Source organism: Trachemys scripta, chromosome 13 (genome assembly GCF_013100865.1).
Source record: "Trachemys scripta elegans isolate TJP31775 chromosome 13, CAS_Tse_1.0, whole genome shotgun sequence".
In the NCBI taxonomy this organism is placed as follows: Eukaryota; Metazoa; Chordata; order Testudines; family Emydidae; genus Trachemys; species Trachemys scripta.
The window spans coordinates 6,750,764-6,771,626 of record NC_048310.1 but is presented as its reverse complement, the minus strand read 5'-3'; the positions used below and the strand labels follow the sequence as shown (position 1 = coordinate 6,771,626).

At 37.4% G+C, this 20,863-nt stretch overlaps 1 protein-coding gene across 1 annotated transcript in view; it reads left to right on the top strand.

Moving 5' to 3' along the window:
• Positions 1–20,863, top strand: part of BANP (BTG3 associated nuclear protein) — a 229,220-nt gene that overhangs the window by 18,387 nt on the left and 189,970 nt on the right. The window contains exons 2-4 of the mRNA XM_034788786.1: positions 4,537–4,689; positions 8,086–8,180; positions 12,764–12,963. Of these exons, the coding sequence (XP_034644677.1) occupies positions 4,620–4,689; positions 8,086–8,180; positions 12,764–12,963 (365 nt within the window). The 5' untranslated portion in view covers positions 4,537–4,619. The remainder of the gene's footprint in view (positions 1–4,536; positions 4,690–8,085; positions 8,181–12,763; positions 12,964–20,863) is intronic.

Below are 20,863 nucleotides of genomic sequence, written 5' to 3'. Positions count from 1 at the left end.
GTGGCTTTTGGCTGCTCTGCTCTGGGCTCTTTCCCTCAGGTTAGCAATTTACACATCCCACTTTGTTACACTCGAGTGCCAGTCCCCTCTCTTGTGCACACCGATCTGCTTACTTGGTGGAAACAGTGTACCTTAGTTCATCGGTTTCACCTCAGTTCTACACTCTTATGAGCAAAAGGCAATGAAAACCAAATTGAAGTTTATTTAACAGAGCTTGAGATAAAGATTCAAATAAAAAAAGTATAAGGGCTTGGAAACATAAGGTTATAATTACAAGAAAAAAATAAAACACAATATATAACCTATACATATTAACAAATTACTTTCCTGTCTAGTAAGGTATTTCTCACCCACTGGTTCTTGCAGCGCTTGTCCAAGTTGGTGAGATCCACTGTTCATGAGACAACTCCCATTGGCAGAGTTATTCCTCTGTAATGGATAAACATTTGGGCCATTTCTTCTCGTATACGGTCACAAGCTATTGTCGCTTAGCCCAGGAGGCCGCCTCTTCCCATAACTCTTCTGGGGTTCGTTTGTCTTTATAAACCTCCAGCCTGCATCTACTCCAGATGGTAAACATATGCCCTCTCCGTGGATGTTCAATGTCCTTATGTTGATTAGGTCAGCTCTTTGACTCCCCCTTCTCAGGTGATAGGTTTCACTCCCAACAGATTTGAAACATAATTTCCTACATGTCACATAGATCTAAAGTTGTTTCCTGTATAAACATGTCTCATCCATGACAATCAGCTAATTCTTAGCTTTTAGTAGATACCACACGTGACCCCCTTTGGTGAAATATTGAGAAGATGGTCGGACGTGGGTAATATACCTACCTGGGTCTGTCTGTGTTACACTGCTCCCTACGGGCCTGCTCAGGAACTTTTCTCATCATGGTGACAAATCTTCCCATGCTGGTTGTCATTGTCTTGACTCCCCAACCAACCTAAGCAATAATGTTGTTGGGACCCTTTATGCGCCCATGCCATGGGACAGAGCTACTAGCTTTACCTCCCCCTACTCCAGGCCCCTGCACAACCACAAAACCCCAGGCCACTAGCACATTTCTGTGCTTTGGAGAGCACCACTTATCCCCTCATGCCACTCTAGGTATCTTTCGCCACTCTGTATAGCCCTTTATTCTCTGCTGTCCACCGTGTCTCCTTGGCTCTCCAGATGTATATAGGGAGCACACCTGGTGATGGGAAATAGGTAGCTCATGCATCTGAGTAGTTCATAGATTTTTAAGGCCAGAAGGGACCATTGAATCAGCTAGTCTGACCTTGACCACCTGTCCACTATTCTTTGTGTAGCTCTAAACTTGTTCTGAATAAGAGGAATAACTTCTCTTTTTATGTATTTAATTTTTAACATTTCAGAAATGGCTTTAGATTAGGATATTGACCGAATGTGTATGACATTTGGAGTTTGTGAGGACTGATTTCTCAACTAGAGGAATTCAAAGAAGTGTTGGGAAAACAGTAAAATTTAAAAATAGGAGCATTTTAAAATGTTTCTTCTGGAAAAGTTAATAAATACTTTACAAGAAAGATTGTGTACAAGAAAAATTCTGTTGTGAACTGAAGACTTATTTTGCAAAATTTGTAGACTAAAGGTAGGATTTCCAAAAGTGCTTAGTGCAGGCCTAATTCTTCTCCTTTTTGAAGTTAATAGGGGTTTTACCATTTACTTCAGTGAGAGCAAAGTTAGACCAATGTTGAACTCTTCTGAAAACTCTACCCTGAATTTAATTGTTGAATGTGAAACGAAAGGCATTTTACTCCAGCTTTAATTTCAAATTTCTGTGCAACTTCTATTAAATTACCAATGCCTCCATAATCCATGTATTGTGTGTGTGTGTACAAATAAATACATTTTTCCCTAATGTTTTGATAGAGCAGGGATCAGCAACCTTTGGCCCGTGGCCCGTCAGGGAAAGCTGCTGGCGGGCCGGTTTGTTTACCTGCAGCACCCACAAGTTCAGCCAATCGCGGCTCCCACTGGCCGCGGTTTGCCGTTCCAGGTCAATGGGGGCTGCGGAAAGCAGCGCAGGCCAAGGGACATGCTGACCGGATTTCCCTGACGGGCCGCATGCCAAAGGTTGCCCGATCCCTGTGATAGAGGTTCTTTCTGAGTCTGGTGGCAGCAGACTTATGTTGTGCTATGCCTGGTGAGAATGTAGGAATGGCAGATTGTTGTTTGTAAAATACAATGCTTCATCATGACCTTGGCCAGTTGCCTATTCGCAATGTCTGATTTATTGAAAATATGTTTAAAAAGGTGAAAATTTATAATGTTATGAAGAAACATTACCATATATGTGTGCCATTTGATAAATTACCATATCTTGGCTGTTTTAATCCTTTATATTAATTAACTGCTAAAAGACATCTGTCCAAGCTAGGATAAAGTGGGAGCTTTGTGCCTGGAATTTTTTTTTTTTTTTTTAAACGTATACCGGTATTTCACCAGAACATGACACAAGAGGCTGGGAGTGGAGAAAGGAGGTCAGAAACGGGAAATTGTTTTTCACTTGCACTAAGGGAGGGCTTAACTAACTTGAACTAATTTTGTTATAACAAATGGATTTTGGAAGGGGAAAAGGTGTGCATTGTACAGCGGCCTAAATTGAATTTAAACAAGTAAGTTACAGATCTCTTGAAAGTGATTTATAATATGCTGATGTATTCATAACTAGAACAGCACTGCTGCGCAAGGCTAAAATGAACCATATGAAGTATCACTGCTATCTAGCGTTGTAAATATGATTTTTTAAAAAATCAAGATTTGACATAATTTGTCCCTTTTCTAATGTGTGGATTGAAAGATGCATCCCTTCAGATTAAGGGCAGAGTTCTGAACAGTATGCAGTTAGTGACATTATGAAACAGTAATTTTAGCACAGCTGTTTTCTTATGTTAAGACTGGCTGGTTCCCAGGACTTCTGAGAAATGGCAAATTTAACTTGCCAAAATGGCAACCACATGTACTAACCTATTGCCAGTTTTCTTGGGCACCTTGCCATAGTCTATACAATCCCAACAGTTTTCATAGTGATCAGAATTTCAAATGAGTCAATATTGGCAGTAACATCATTTTGAGTGAACAACTCTGATATTCTTTGGTGTCTTCATTCAAAAGATACAGGCTTTTCTAATGAGCAGCTGCTGCTGAGGCCAATCTCAGAAGTCTTTGGTAACACTGTATTTTTTTTTTTTTTTTAAATTGCACTCCACCTGCCTGGTTTAATTGCTTTCATGTGTTTAAGTGGAAGAAGGAAAGAGGAAAATGTTTATGCATAGTTGGATTGGATTCAGTGTCAAGGTTAAGGGATAAATTACCATTTCCATTGGTAAACCTCAAATTATCCTTCTAGTATTCTTTGCGCCAGGTATTAAAAAAGAATGGTCTCCTGGCACGCATTGTCCATCCTTCTGTAACTGTGGGGAAGCACAGATGTGAACTGTTCCTATGATTTTAATTCAACTTCAGAGGCTGAAGATTTTCCTTAATATGGTTACTAAAGACCTTTGACAGAGGATTCTGCAGGAGCAGGGCTGAGAAATGTTTGGCTCTAGAATCAGGACCATGCTTTGGAAATAGAATTAAGCTTCATCAGAGCTGAGCTGTAGAAACTCCAGGCAGAGATTGGAGCCAAGAGAGTAAAAATTGAACTTTGGTTCAAATTCAGTTTTTATTAGCAGCAGAGAAGTCCCTAATCTCAGTGTATGTTAACCAAGATTTTTACAGATCCCACAGGAATGTCACATTTGCAGGGACAATGTCTCCATATATGTTTGTATTGTGCATTGCAGAATGGGGGTGCAATGCTGATTTGGGTCTTTGGATGCTATTTCAATATAAATATTAAATAATTTACCTGTTTTAAAAAAGATAGCCTGTAAATGAAAAGAACCCTGCAATTTAGGAATGTTATTCCCTTAGTAAAGAGGCCAAAGTGTCTTATGATTTATTTATTTCTGTATATGTATGTGTAAGTATTGTTGCTATTTTTAAGAATTAAATTTTAAACAAAAATTATATTTAAAATAAAACCCAAACACTTAACTGTGTATTTAGTGCTGGTGAATGGCATTGAAGTGCCAAACTGGGGAGTCAAGGGACTGTCTTTATTAACAGAAGAGGTACAGCACATACATTGGGATAGTGCAAGCTTTCCTCACAGGTCCAGGTAGGACCAACTCAGAAATGATAGGCGTATTTCAGTCTTGGTCTTCTTTGGAGATGCTACCAAACAAAGTGGCAATTAATGGCAGCTGGCATAGTAGTTTCTGGGATATGGACACGTGCCCGCTAGGAACTGGGCCAATATTTACCCTATCTGTTTCACAAGGATCACTGAACGTTCATTAGGTGGCCATAACCAAACCAATCTAGATTTGAACCAATGACCTAAAGGTGAAAGGCTCTGATTTTCACTATCAATCCTTTGAGTCACAGCTCCTTTTAGAGAACATGAATAAAGTATTAATTTACTTGTGTGTGTTAACATTCTTTTTTGCTGCTGTCTTTCAGGGTTGTACGAAGTGGCAGACCTCTTAGAGTGTGAGTTTGGGGCCTTCCGTGGTATTTGAGCGAATATTGTTGCCTGATTCTGAATGATGTCAGAACAGGATTTGGCAGATGTGGTTCAGATTGCAGTGGAAGACTTGAACCCAGATCATCCAGGTACAGTAGGGGGTAGCACTGACAAAAGGAAGAGCAGTGAAATGTTACCTTCTAAACAGGGAATAAAAATCACTATTGGACTCCTTTTACAAATTCAAAATGGCGCAAAAGTTTTGTAGAGAATTTAATTCTGCCTTTAAAAATGAGTTTGTTAACATTGCATTCCAGTAACTTTATCAACATGGCCTGAATTTTCTTACTACAACAGTTTTTATTGTTAACATTTTGCATTTAACATCTTTAAAAATAGAGGGCTATATCCTCTCCCTGTTCTTTGTACAGAAGTACTTTTGTGCAAAAAATCTAGGGTTAAACATTGCCTACAGTAAGTTTTTCTTCTTGCTGAGCATCTTTCTCAGGCTTTCCTCCAAATGAGAATTGCTACCCAACAAGTTATGAACCATAGTTTTGTACTTGGTATTTACTATTTCCTCCTTTATGTGATTGAAATTCTTTGTATTGTACCAAAGTGGTAGCAGATTGAAATCACCTCCAAAAGCATTATTGTGACATTCATTGTTCTTGAGAGTTTGTTCATTAAAGGAAAATATCAGTGTAGGAGGCTAGTTATTGGCCTCAATCCATATATGGCCTCATTGGAGGTAGTGGGTCTATGTGTATGAGTAAACATGGGCAGGAGTGTTTGTAGGATTGTGCCCATAATTTGGGAAGACACTGATGTTAACAAGGCCCCATTCCTGCACTCAGAACCGTGTGGGTGAACCTCTGCACTAATGAAGAACTCCAAAGAAGCTGTTTGGGTTCTGCGTGTGTGCAGTGGTCGACCCATAGAGTTCCCATAGCAAGACTGGGGACTAGCTTTGGAATGCAGTATTAGAAGATATGAGGAAGCAATGAAACACCGAAGACATTGTAAGCCTCTTTGTTACATTTTTGTTTTTGTCCAGTCTATATATTTAGGACATATTATTTGTTTGTGGGGAGCTATGTTATTTATTTAACTTAGGTTTCTGCAAGATTTATTAATGCCAAATGCATCTTCATGAATAGACATTAATATCCAAGTGCCTAGATGCTTTGATAGGTACCTTTAAACAACAAATGTAAATACAGAAAATCTAGAACAGGGGTTGACAACGTTTGGCACGCAGCTCGCCAGGGTAAGCACCCTAGCGGGCCGGGCCAGTTTATTTACCTGCTGACGCGGCAGGTTCAGCCGATCGTGGCCCCACTGGCCACGGTTTGCCGTCCCGGGCCAATGGGGGTGGTGGGAAGCTGCGGCCAGCACATCCCTCACCCGCACCGCTTCCCGCCGCCCCCATTGGCCCAGGATGGCAAATCACGGCCAGTGGGAGCCGCGATCAGCCGAACCTGCCACGTCAGCAGGTAAATAAACTGGCCCGGCCCGCTAGGGTGCTTACCCTGGCGAGCTGCGTGTCAAACGTTGCCGACCCCTGATCTAGAATAAGAGAGGCCACAAAAATGTTATATTGGTATATCAATACTTTTCTAATGAAGTTTAAATAAAAGGTGAGAGGTGTGTAGTATACAAATGTAATTTATATACTAGTGATTATCTTAATTTATAGTATTAGAGTTCATTTGCTGTAAAATGCTATATCCATGAAAAAGATCTGGAACATTCTTGAATTTTTTTGAGTAAACATGGCTTTACATCAACAATATGAGGATATTCACAGCTGAGTGTAGATCTTAAGAAGGCTGAATATTAAAAAATATATTTCTCAAAAAACAGACTACAAATCCCATAGAAATCATAGAATCATAGGGCTGGAAAGGACCCTGTGCTAAGGCAGGGCCAGGTATACCTAGACAATCACTGACAGGTGTTTATGTATCCTGTTCTCAAAAACCTCCAGTGATGTGGATTCCACAACCTCCCATAGAACCTTACTCCAGAATTTATACTTAGAAAGTTTTTCCAAGTATCTAATTTAAATCTCTCTTGATGCAGATTAAGCCCAACACTTACTTTCTTGTTCTATCTTCAGTGGACATGGAAAACAGTTGATCATCATCCTCTTTAAAACAGATCGTACCACATTCGAACACTGTTATCCGGTCCCCTCTCAAACTTCTTTTCTCAAGACTAAATATGCCCAGTATTTTTAATCTTTCCACATAGTTCAGATTTCTAAACATTTTGTCATTTTTGTTGCTCTTTTCTGGGCTCTCTCCAATATACCCACATCTTTCTTAAATTGTGGCACCCAGAAATGGACACGTACTCCAGCTAAGATTTCACATTTGCTGAGTAGAGGAGGACAGTTACCTCCAATGTCTTACATATGACACTCATGTTAATGTATCCCAGAATGATATTGGCCTTTTTTGCAGCTGCATCACACTGTGGACTCATATTCAATTTGTGATACACTATAACCCCCAGATCCATCTCAGCAGTACTAATACCTAGCCAGTTATTCCCCATTTTGTAGTTGTGCATTTGATTTTTAGCTTCCCAAGTGTAGTACTTTGCACTTGTCTTTATTTAATTTCATCTTGTTGAATTCAGATCAATTCTCCAATTTGTCAAGGTAATTTTGAATTCTAATCCTGTCCACCAAAGTGCTTGCAATCTCTCCCATCTTGGTATCATCTGCAACTTTTATAAACATATGCTGCACTCCATTATCCAAGTCATTAATGAAAATATTGAATATTACTAGACCCAGGACAGATCTTGTGGGACGCCACTAGATATGTCTCCCCAGTTTGACAGCGAACCATTGATAACTAGTCTTTGAGTTCAGTCTTTCAACCAATTTCATCTAGAACACGTTTGCTTATGAGGTTGTCATGTGGGACTGTCAAAAGCCTCACTAAAATCAAGATATATCATGACATGCTGCACTCAGCATTTCAGTGGTGCTCTTTATGAATACGCCATGAGAATTATTTAATAATTTCTCATAATATTAAGATGATTTTCCTCATTCAAAAGTAAGTGTATTACCAGTATCGCAGTAGTTTCTCCCCCTGGAGATAAGATCACCCTTATTTTTTCTAGATAATGTACATGAGATATTTAAGAAGTTAATATGCAACACATCATACTTAAGTTGTACATGGACATACCATATATTTACAGTGCTGGATATTTTCATTAGTCCAGGTGATGTATTTTAGGACTGACATTGTTTCAGAGAGAAATATGAGCGCATATAATGGATCAAATAATTGAAATATTCAGTGTTCTAAAGGTGCTTTTCTTATGAAGTGGTAAGTAGAGTGCTTACCCATTGTTGTTACATTTTAAAATAAATAAGCAAATAACTGCTCTGCGTAAAGCTAAGTCAGGCTAGAGCTGTTTTTCTCTGTGTTGCTGGATTCTTTCAGTTAGTCACTTCAGTGTCTTCATAATTTATTTTGCCTCCAGAATTGTAGTGTGACAATGCTTACTTTTGCTTGCAGTTGTATTGGAGAATCATGAGGTGACAGATGAAGATGTAGAGCCTGCTCTGAAACGTCAACGGATAGAAATTAACTGCCAGGATCCCTCTATTAAGGTTGTGATAATATACTTTTCTGTTGTTCAGAAGATCAGATACATGCAATTGCTTTTCTTTGGGGGAAAAAGTACGTTAAAATCAGAGGATGGATAATAAAATATTTATAGTATATTGAAATGTGAATGGGGGGGCGGGTGGTTACCCTTTCTACAAATGTTTTACTATTATTATTATTATTTTAATTGTTTATCATTGTTTATACAATATAGTGCTATGAATTATGGATCAGGACCCCAGTGTACTAGGCAGAAAAAAACCAGGAAAATAAAAGGTTCCTCAAGGGCTTACAATCCAGGTGGTGATGTCCGTAGTGATGGAGAAAAGAGGTAGCAGGGAGGGCTTGCGGCGTTGGGGAGAAGAACTCTGTTTTAGCTATGTTGAGCTTGAGCTGATTGCTAGATATCCCTAAAGAGATCTGAGAGAGAGGCCTAGATTCTAGTTTGGACAGAAGGAGACAGGTCTGGAGTAGAGAGGTAGATCTGTGAGTCGTCAGCATAGAAACGTTAGTTGAATTTGTTTTGTGTGGATGAGATCACCCAGAGATGAGGTGCAGAGGGAGAAGGGGACAAATATGGAGTTCTGTGGATCCCCCATGGAAAGCTATAGAGGGGGATGAGGAAGACCCTCCTAAGGACACAGTGAAGAAGTGATTAGAGGTAGGAAGAGAACCATGAGTGGAAGTCACAGAAGCCGAGTAAAGACAAGATTTCAAGAATATGTGCATGGTTCACAGTGTTGAAAGCAGCTATGGCAGGTCAAGGAGATAAAGATGAAATACTGATTTTGAGCTTTAACTAGAAATATGTCATATAAAGACTTTGGCGAGAAAAGTTTCAATGGCATGCAAAGAATGGAAGCCAGATTGGAGAGGGTCTAAGATGGAACTGCAGCGGAACTTCAGACAGTGATTGTAAACAGCACATTCAGTGATCTTAGAATTGAAAGGGAGAAAGAAAGTGGGGTAGTAATGGGAAAGGCAAGCTGGGTCATGGATGGGAGTTTTTAAGATGGGAGAGACTCAATAATGCTTGTTTGTTTGGGGAAAGAGCCAGAAGAGAGTGAGAGGTGAATGAGAAGAATAAAGGAGGGGATGAGAGTAGGCATGAAGAAGATCAGGAGATGGGATAGGATGAGGTTACTGGGATTAGAAGAGGGGAGCAGATGAGAACCTTCTGCCTCCCTGACAGGAGAAAAGAACAGAATCGTAGGAGGGGAAAGAAAGGCAAGCTATGGGGGGTGGGAAAGTCTCATCAGATTTGGTCAGTTTTCTCTTGGAAGAAATTGGTGAGATCCTGTGTGTTTTATTGGTAGTTAGCACAAACACCCATATGGCTTAAAACCTGGAGGATTGCTAAGTACCTCGTTATCTTCCAGAGCCAAATCAGCTCAGTCACCTTTTAATAATTCTTTTAAAATTATAGTGGTTGAATTAGTCCAGCCACATTTGACTTGATTTCCCTGTGCTCACAGACCTTCCCCACCTCTCCCACATATGTTTCTTATTCGTAGTGTGTATTGATAATGTTTCAGTCTTGAGCACCAATAAACATGTGGATAATATTCTGCTGCTACACAGATTGGCGTATATAGTCTTACCTTCTTAAGATTGCCCTAGAAGCTGTGAAGATCAGACAAGTCTTCCCAAATTAAGAGTGCAAGCTGGCCTGCAGCGTTATCAAACAGTTCTATACTGCTCATTTTACTGTAAGCTAGGCTAGCTGTGAAAATTTAATTTTAGATGGAGGCCACTAGGTGGCATACTGGCTGTTTCTTAAAGTCAATTCAAGGCATATGTGTTATCACCAGGACTGTCAGTTAATCACAGTTAACTCATGAAATTAATTGCAATTAAAAAAATTAATCACGATTAATTGCAGTTTTAAGCACACTGTTAAATAACAGAATACTAACTGAAATTTATTAAATATTTTGGATGTTTTTCTACATTTTCAAATATATTGATTTCAATTACAATACATAATACAAAGTGTACAGTGCTCATTTTATATTATTTTTATTATAAATATTTGCACTGTAAAAATGATAAAATAAATAGTATTTTTCAATTCACCTCATACAAGTTACAACTGTAGTGCAATCTCTTTATCGAGAAAGTGCAATTTACAAATATAGATTTTTTTTTTTGTTATGTAACTGCACTCAAAAACAAAACAATGTAAAACTTTAGAGCATACAAGTCCACTCAGTCCTACTTCTTGTTCAGCCAATCTCTAAGACAAACAAGTTTGTTTACATTTACGGGAGATACTGCTGCCTGCTTCTTTTTACAATGTCACCTGAAAGTGAGAACAGGCATTTGCATGGCACTTTTGTAGCCGGCATTGCAAAATATTTACTTGCCAGATAGCTAAACATTCGTATGCCCCTTCATGCTTCAGCCACCATTCCAGAGGACATGCTTCCATGGTGATGACGCATGTTAAAAAAAAATGCGTTAATTAAATTTGTGACTGAACTCCTTGGGAAAGAATTGTATGTCTCCTACTCTGTGTTTTATCCGCATTCTGCCATATATTTCATGTTATAGCAGTCTCGGATGACGACCCAGCATGTTGTTCATTTTAAGAACACTTTCACTGCAGATTTGACAAAATTCAAAGAAGGTATTAATGTGAGATTTCAAAAGATAGCTACAGCACTTGACCCAAGGTTTAAGAATCTGAAGTGCCTTCCAAAATCTGAGAGGGACAAGGTGTGGAGCATACTTTCAGAAGTGTTGAAAGAGCAACACTCCACTCCAGAAACTACAGAACCCAAATCACCAAAAAAGAAAATCAGCCTTCTGCTGGTGGCATCTGACTTAGATGATGAAAATGAACATGCATTGGTCTGCACTTCTTTGGATTGTTATTGAGCAGAACCCATCATCAGCATATCAGCATATCCTCTGGAATGGTGGTTGAAGCATGAAGGGACATATGAATCTGGCACGTAAATATCTTGCAACCAGACATGCCAAACCCATGAAAAAAACGCAGAAATTGGGCTTGTTTTTGGCTTAATTGGCTTTTGAGTTGCCTGTTTGGTTAGTTTTTGGCTTGTAGCTTATGCTTGTTGTAGCTTGTTGCTTCTTTTTTTTTGATCGGTTCCCGGCAAGTAGGGGTAGAGGGGGGAGAGAGCCAGGGGTGCACAGCAGGCCCACCACAGTCCCAGACTGCACGCCCGGGAGGTCTCTAGTCACATAGAGTGTTGGGGTTCTTAGGGATTCGCTTGTTTAGGTCTTGTTTTGAAATGGGATTTACTTGATTTTTGGCTTATTGTGAATGTCGGGGGGCTTATTTACCGCGTGAAAGTTGGCAACTGTGCGTTGCAACGCTAGCTACAACAGTGCCATGCAAATGCCTGTTCTCACTTTCAGGTGACATTGTAAACAAGAGGTGGGCAGCATTATCTTCTGCACATGTAAATAAACTTGTTTGTCTGAGCGACTGGTTGAACAAGACCTCGGACTGAGTGGACTTGTGGGCTCTAAAGTTTGATATTGTTTTATTTTTGAATGCAGTTATTATTTTGTACATAATTCTACATTTGTAAGTTCAACTTTCATGATAAATAGATTGCACGACAGTACTTGTGTTAAGTGAATTGAAAAACACTTTCTTTTTTTACAGTGCAAATATTTATAATAAAAAATAAATATAAAGTGAGCACTGTACACTTGGTATTCTGTGTTGAAATTGAAATCAATATATTTGAAAATGTGGAAAACACCCAAAAATATTTAAATAAATGGTATTCTATTATTGTGTAATAGTGCGATTAATTATGATTAATTTTTTTAATCGTGCATTTAATTGTGATTAATTTTTTTAATCGCTTGACAGCCCTATTTATCACTGTTTAATTGCATAATTTCCTCCAGGAAAATCTTGCAGAATATGCTTTTCAAAAATGGATATATTTGCTTAGGAAAACAGATCTTATTTCTTTCTTTGCGTATGCCCACGTTAGCTGTTTGATATGGAATGAAATTCAGCGACACTTGTTGCCTTTGAGGTTATGGTTATTTGTTTTAATGGATTGATAGGATCATTCTACACATTTGTAAGAAGCTAACTTTATCTTTTTGGGGAGATCTTATCAGACTTATCCATTAGCGTGCTGAAGCGTGTTTATAATCTTTTTTTTTTTTATTCATGAGAAAGTGAGATGTTTTGGTTTGTCATCTTAAACTTTGGTGTGGGAGGTGAAATCACATTAATAAGATGTTCGGTTTGGATGCTGTTGGCTTCTACATGAAGAATTACAGGAAGTCTGTGAATGGTAATAATGCTGCTGGATTTCATCAGTTTTAAGTATGGTCAAATTTTGTGACTAGAAAGGTTGATAGTGTCCCTTGAGTTGTTTGCCAATCATATTTAGCAAAAAGAACAAGAGTACTTGTGGCACCTTAGAGACTAACAAATTTATTAGAGCGTAAGCTTTCGTGGACTACAGCCCACTTCTTCGGCTGCTACTCTGAAACCAATCATATTTAGGTGGCTCTTGCTATATGTAAGTTCCTGAAGATAAATTTGTAAGTTTCTAAAATGGCTCTTTTTACCTTCTCTCCTCCTCAGTCATTCCTGTTTTCCATTAATCAGACAATATGCCTGCGACTAGATAGTATTGAGGCAAAGCTGCTGGCACTAGAGGCTACCTGCAAATCATTGGAAGAGAAATTGGACCTCGTCATGAACAAACAGCATAGCCCTATCCAAGTCCCCATGGTGGCGGGTTCTCCCCTTGGTGCTACACAGACATGCAATAAAGTGCGATGGTAAGAAAAGAACAGGCCAGTCATCAATATACCAATGTACTTTTTCAATACTATCCCAAATCCATCTCTCTGGCAGTACCAAACTCTGCAGCTTTATGTTTACCTGTCAGGAGCTTGGTATTTTGGTTAGAATGTAGAATTAATTCATCTTGAAGGCAATTGCTATGCCAGTTCATGACGTTACTTCTATTTAGACTGAGACTAAACATATCACATTGGTCCATGAACGGCTTGGAACTATTTCCACATTTCATTTTGATTTAAACCAGACTGATTCATCCTTCCTTTGGAAAAGTCGCATCAAATATTAGATGTGTTTTTTAAGTTTTTCTTTTCTTTATTTTATATTAACATTTCTAGTTAATGTGTTTATTGATTGTTTAGGCCATATTATTCTAATCACTTCTTATTTTACTTTTATCTACTACAAGTTAAACAGAATTGCTTAGTTACATGTGCCTGTTCCCTAAAAGTTCTCAGTAGAATAATATCTAGTGTTTATTTCTCAGATAGAATCATAGATGTTAGAGATGGAAAATACCTATTAAATAATCTGATCCATTTCACTGCAACTGCAGACTTGACCTACAGTACATTTACTTGTACATTGTCCAGTATGGTTTTAAATGTCTGAAGCATTGGTAGTCCACCCCTTCGCTTTGAGGATTCGTCCAGTCTAATAGATTTGACTGTCAAAGGGTTTTGTGTAATCATGAGCCTAATTTTTCCCCATTCATAATTTCATTCAGTTTTCCTAGATATGCTTCCATAAATAATTTGACCTAAATAATTAATCTCGGTACTTGTTTACATCTTTGTAATATTTATAGAGTGTTTTCATAGTCCATATCCTCCTTGGTCAATTTGTAGCCAAGATACACATATTTAACTTTGCTTTCATAAATCAATTTTTCCAGCCTCTGATCTCTTTCATTACTCTTCTCTGAACTCTGATTAGTTTTTGAATATTTTTCTGACCTGTGGTACTCAGAAATAAACACAATCTTCTAGGTGCACTAAAGACTTATATAAAAAAGCTATTATCTCCTTGCTTCATACTGTGAGGCCCATGAATGTACACGTTAAAAAACAACAACTTTGTCCTTCTTTTACTGCCATGTTGAACCGCAAATATCTGTGTAATTTGCTGGCCACTGTCATGTTGGGTTCCCCTTAAGCATTACTACTTTATAAGTAAATATGTCTTTCAGATTGTATTTCCCCCAAGATACACACTTATATTTTTGCATTTCTGTCCTGAGGGGTGTTTGCAGCTAGCCTCAATTTAGTAATCGCAGTTCATTAACATGCTGTTTATACCCTCTCTGAGTTCATTAATGAAGATGCTAAACCAGACTGGACCTAATACTGATACCTTAAAAAAACCCCATAGATTCAGATATTTTACAGTCAGAAGGAACCATTAAGATCATGTGATCATTCTTACTTACTGCATAACACAAGCCATATAATTTTGCCCAGTAATTCCTGCATTGAGCCCAATAACTTGTGGTGGAAGTAGAGTATATATTTTAGAAAGACATCCAGTCTTGATTTAAAAACTTCAGATGATGGATGTTCCTTGGTAAATTGTTTCAGTGGTTCAAATGATCTTTATTTCTAGTTTGAATTTGTCTAGGCTTCTACTTCAACTTTAATCTACTACTAGATAGTGTGCTGGTCACACATAACTCAAATGACTTTTTGAGAGCAGTTGAGTGCCCAGTACTTTTGAAAACCGGCTGCTTATTTAGGTACCTAAATTTGAAGTTTGGAATCTAACTTTAGGCACCCTTTTAAAAACATGGGGGATCCATAATTGTCAGGATTATTCTTTCTTTGAAACAGATACCTCATAATTGTCTATGATCTTAAGAAATAATTGTCAGCAATAGGTAATTCCCTTAATAACTAAACTGCAATTATCAGACTGCGGACTTGTATGGCAGGTGCGGGAATGTATGTATGTTATGTTATGTTATGTTATCCCTTTACCTACTCTTTATCATTATCTATTGTTACAGGGACTTCCTTTCTTATTATTCAAATTATTTGTATATATTTGTTTTTGTTAAATACAGATTTTTAGAAAGGAATTCAGGGTCCTGTATATAATTTAAAAACGTCCCCTTATAATGGGCTTTATACACAAAGCATACATTTAAAAGATTTATTCACAAGTATGTGACCTGGTCAGGAACCTATCCAGTGAGCATTATCCTTCATCAGTAGGTTTTTCTAATTATACTGTTTTAATTCTCTAATGGATTTAATGTTCAAGCTGAGGCTGCGTTCTCTCTCTTAAGGCCATGCATGCCTGCTGTATGCATTCCTGTGAAACTTAGCAGTTAATCTCTCACTTTAGGATTTCAGATTTTTGTGACCGTTTTTCTGGTAGTCCGAAAACATTTTAGGTGATGAGGCTCCCGCCACCCTGCTTCACATATACTTTTCAGAATTATAACTGTGAACTAAATGATCTTAAATACTTTGTGCATTTGTTATTAAATACCAGAGCAAATGGATTCCCGATCCAATGATTTCCAGCTAGTTTGTGGCTAACTAAAAGCTAATAGCTTCTTCGCTACTCAGGGAGAAGGTAGGGGGAAGAAATACTTGGTATAGCTGTGTCTGTGTGTGTTTAAAGCATTCAGTTTGGTATTTCTATTTTGTAGAATTACTTTTGTCCTTTGATTTTAATTAAAAAGATTTTTAGCATGATTCCCAACAAACAGCAGCATTCCCTCCGTTAATTATTTTAATGAAATATGAGTGACAGGTATAGTACATCAATTTAAAAAAGTTTTAAATTTTTGACAGCAAGTAATAAATTGTTAGGAATATCTTCAGCTTTGTTGTCAAGAAAACATTTCCTGAAATTCAGTTCAATTTCTGGGCTATAGAACGAAAAGAACAATAGGAGTATATACTCAAAGGACACATGTATTTAACTTACAATTCATTTCTGCTTTAACAAAGCTTCTGGAGAGTAGATGAAGAGCTGTCAGCGAAATATCACAGACTCATTCACGTGGAAAGGATCTACACCTGGTTCTGAGCCAGCCCAGCTTTGTTAATGGCTGGCTCAGTTTCACTGTGATGGGATGTATCACTAAATTCCCTATCTCTCATCTCATAGAAACTAGTTCCACTTGTTGTTTATTTCTAATTAAAAACCTGCATTGACTGTTCTGTCGTAGGACTCTCTCTTTATGTTCTCCCGCTCCTTAAAACACAGATGGCAGTGGAGAACTGCCAACTTCAGTTGGTATTTCAGACACAGATTTACAGATTCCACACTTGAATGAGATCCTTCAACCCCTTTCTCCTCCTCCTGCCATTACACTAATACCAGTTCTACCATTGTAATAAAACCATTGTATACAGATAGCAGAGCCATGTCAACCAGATGGTGTTACACTTCACAACAGTATCTTAGTTGTGTGTCAGCAACGCAGACTTTCCATTTTTTCCCCAGTAAATTCTTTAAGGTTGTGATATCTCCTCTTTCCCCCCAAGCAACTTTGAATGTTTTTTGTGTATTTTATTTAGTGATTAGCTGCTTGTATTAATGTGATACAGATTTACCATAATCAAGGTTCATTTGTTACAATATTGTACATAGTAGAGTGTATAAATTATAAATTCACGCATCAATTTTATTGCTCTGTGATATTTTGCTATTTTTTAATACTTGTTATATAAATGTGTCCCCTCAGGTATGTCGGTTTCAAGTGTATCTAGGCCATCTTGTAATGAGAACAAGGGTGACTTGGATACGAGCTATTTTTTTTCCTGCGTCACCTTGTGGTGGGTTCTGACAACTGTAGTGAAGCAGCAGAGTTCATAGCTAAACATTCAGGCCATCCTCGATTATGATTTGGAATGTCAAACTACCTGCTTCTGCTGCAGAGGTCAGAATAAAATTACACAAGGCTTGTTTATAAGATTGAGTGATATAATATAATCTCGCTATGCAACTGATGTTTTATAGAGCCAGGAGTCTCACTTATGTAAAAATTGGCAGCTTGAAGCTCAACTTTCTATTGTTTTCCCATTGTAAACTTAGCATGCTGATTTATTGGGATAACTCATGCTTTCCTCCTTTTTTTAAATGCCAATGTGTAGTTTCCAAGTTTTTAAAATTCTCATTAGGGAAATAAAGCAGAAGTTTCAAGGAGATTTGCAATAAATCACGGACCTCGCTACATTATTAGCTTTCAGAGCAGAAATTTACTGCATTCAGAATCTGAATCTGATTTCGATCTTTATTAAACATAGGAGAATTGATATATCAGGGTAGAACTTTTCCAATACTCTTCCTTGGTTTTATTTTTTTGTTTTGTTTTTCTTGAAGACTTGCTGACACCTCTTGGGAAAACTACAAAATACTGAAAAATGACGATTTCATGTGTTTCTGGTGTTTTCACTAAATACAGTGCATAAAAACTGAAGTCTTGTTCCCACAGTTGTTCTGCTCCTCTTAACTCCCACCTGATGTCATGAAACTCTATGACACACCAACTAACTGCAGTGGAGATGGATTTGATGTTACTCTAAAAGATTATAATCTTGGGTAGCAAACAAGCTGCATGAACAGGTGGAGTCTTGAGAAACAAAAAAGATTAATCTTCAGAACTCTTAGTAGAAAGGAACAGATAAAGAAGTCACAGAAAATCTGACACACGAGGAATTCTTTCTAAGCAGAATGTTATTGCGTTTTCCATAAGATGTTGGTAGATTTTTAAAAGGGACTTAAAGACAGTAAATAAACACAAATAAGGCTTGCAATAATTAAAACTTAATAAAAGAGACTTAGAAAATAATTTGTTAATGCTTAGTGACTGTTTAAAAATATGTGGTTTTCAACCTTATCTTTGAAGCCAGGACTATGATGGTTCCATAATATTACTGTTAATATGAATTAATCCCCCTTTCCCCCCCAAAAAAATTAGTGGAATAGAAAGATGTTCTCAGGCTGTATACAGAATTGTGTTTAACTGATTAGAGCCTTAAAATAGCCAAGAACAGTAGTACAGTAATGTAATAAATATCTTATTAGTAGGAGACTGTGTATTGTTTTGGTGTTCTGAGTCTTGTCTTGTCTGATGTCATTCAACCTCTCACTCAATCTGTCCAGAATCTGACTGGTCTGCGTCTCTGCCTTCATCATTTTTTAGTAGTATGGCCATCAGCAATCCCTTATTTTTGAGGTAACATGCAACCAAAACTTTCAATAGCTCCCATAAGATTGTTGGAGAATTTAAGGTAGTTCCTTCAGTTTGCTGTAGTGCAACACTTGATATCACTTAAATGCAACCTCAAACAGAACTTTGCAAACTTGGAACATGTTCAGACAGAAGAGAGGTGATTCATAGATTACTAACTAAATATATGGACCTGATAGTGCAATGAAACTCATGTTTGTGTGTCTTTTAAAACATTTTCCCTGGAAAAATTCAACCTAGATACAGCATTTTTTTTTGTTGGCATACTGGTATTACCCAGTTTCTCAACTTGGTTAATCTAGGTAAAAGCTGTTGAAATGGCTAGTTAATTGGTTAATTATGCCAACCACTGATTAAAAATCAACATTGTAGTTTTATATTTTTTTATACAGAACATGGACTGCAAGGCTAAATGCACTGCTCACCATTGTCAAAAGATCTCGAGTGACATCCATGAATAGGAAGTTTTGCTCATGTTGGCAAGGGAAGGGGGAGGGTGTAACCTTTTAAAAAATGGAATTACTCTCCATAGACTCTCCTCCAGCATACCATGTAGGTAGCATCTGTCAAATTACATTTTTTTTCAAAAAGCAGTATTTGTAGCTTTTGACTAAGATTGCTAAATAGAAAACAAAAGGGGGCATGACATAGTTCCACCACTAGGTGGGATATGCAGACTTATTTTTATTTGTTTTTATATGAGGTGTTGTTTGTCCTCTAGTCAAGTAAAATCTGTCAACAGAGTGGGTTAGGTTTTGATTCATAGGATTTATTCTTCTAGTATGCATCTCCAGTGTGCCAATTGGAATGCCTTTTGGCTTTGGATTTTCCCAGTTCAAGGAGTTCAAGAACTATATTTCTGGACAAATGTTTCTTTTTGTTTTCAAGTTGTTTTGTATTCCAGTGATATGGAAAATTAAAAGTTAAAAGAAAGATTAATTTAAATGGATTTGCAAAGCATTGAAGCAAGAAAACAAAATTAGAGCACAGTTGTAATTCAGGAATAAGATAAAAGAATGTAAGATAAACTGCTGCATAGAAAGTCTTTAAGAAAAAACAAAACATGAACAACAACAACAAAATCCAGTCTATAGAAATTGAATTACAACCAGAATAGAAAAAAGTAATTAAATTATATATAATATGAAAAAAATATATTTTCTATTGACTATGAGTAACTAGCATTGCACACATGCTTATGTGCTTTGCTGGATTGGCGCCTGTAGCATCAGTGAACTAACAAATGCAGCTCCCAGACCTCTGCAGTTCTCAGTCAATAAAACTGGTGTACAAACAAAGCTCTTTTAACTTGTTAATTACTATGGGCCCAAATCTGTAGCTCCAGCCTACACAGAGTTCCTTTTAAAATCAGTTGGATTTTAGCATGAAAATCAGCTCCTGAAAAGGCATGATTGTTCAACCCTCCTGTGAACAGTTCTTAATCACGCAAGTCATCCCACTGATGTTATTGCATGGGAAAAGACTGGATGATTGGGTCTATGATCTGTGCTGAACAAAATCCACCATGTTCATTTTAGGTCTGTTCGCAAAATGGGGGAATAAAACCAGTATTTGCAAAATGGAAGAGGACTATCTTCTATGTGGAAAAAATAGATCTCCAAGTTTCCAGAATGTTACAAAAATAAAACGGAAAAAACCTTCAAAACTATATAGAGAAAAATAGTATTTTTCATAATGAAGTACACCTTAAAATAATTTTCATATTAAAAAATGTTAGACTATTAAAAAATACAGAGCAAATCCTGCAATTTAGGCTGGTGAAGGTTAGTAGCATTATTGAGATGACTTTGGAAGAGAAGGAAGTTAGTGGTTATGTCCTTAGAATTGCAGCTGTTCCTTGGAGGAGTTTAGTGCATGTTTGTTTCTGTGATATTCCATGCCAGGGGAAATACTGTGGCTCCTAATAAAGGGATGGATGAAAATCCAAAGACACTGCAGTAGTAGCAGAGTCATTTTTGCGTAGATGATCGCATATTTGACATTGCTGTTGGAATGTAAGGAGGGGCTATTTTAATTTTGTCTTTTTGAAGCTGTTTAACAAATCAAAGACCGGAGTGCTGAGTGTAGTCTAGTTGCGTATCTTTCCCCATATCCATGTCATCCAGAATAGTAGAGTTTTAGTTTCTCTTAGTTTTAGTTTAGAAATTCAGTCTGAACAAGTTCTGGCCTAGTTAGTAAACCACCTCATTTGTCACACAAACACTTCAGAGACATGTTTGAAAAGTTTGATGTTGATTCTTCCTTTGGTGGATCATGGAGTTACTGATTTATACTGATTACCTACCTTGCTGGCCAAACCTCTCTGTGTGTCACGTGTGTGTATTCATGCTCCAGACGAGGTGGATGTACTTTGTACATTCTTTGTACTTAAATGCAGCACAATTCTGCACTGAAAACATTTTAGACCAATTCTTATGTTTGGTTTTTGATATTTTATCATTTGTGCTAGTTTAAGATGCACAGAAGCACTCTTCTAAACTACAGTTAGATCCTGATTCTGAATATTAGAGCTGGATAGTAGGTACTTCTGAATTTAACCTTTTCCATTTCCTTTATTTTAGTTATATGAAGTCTTCATAAATTCAGACTTAGTGTTTGTATTATGAATTGTTGAACAAATACTGAAATGCTGTGTGTTTTATCATTAGTGT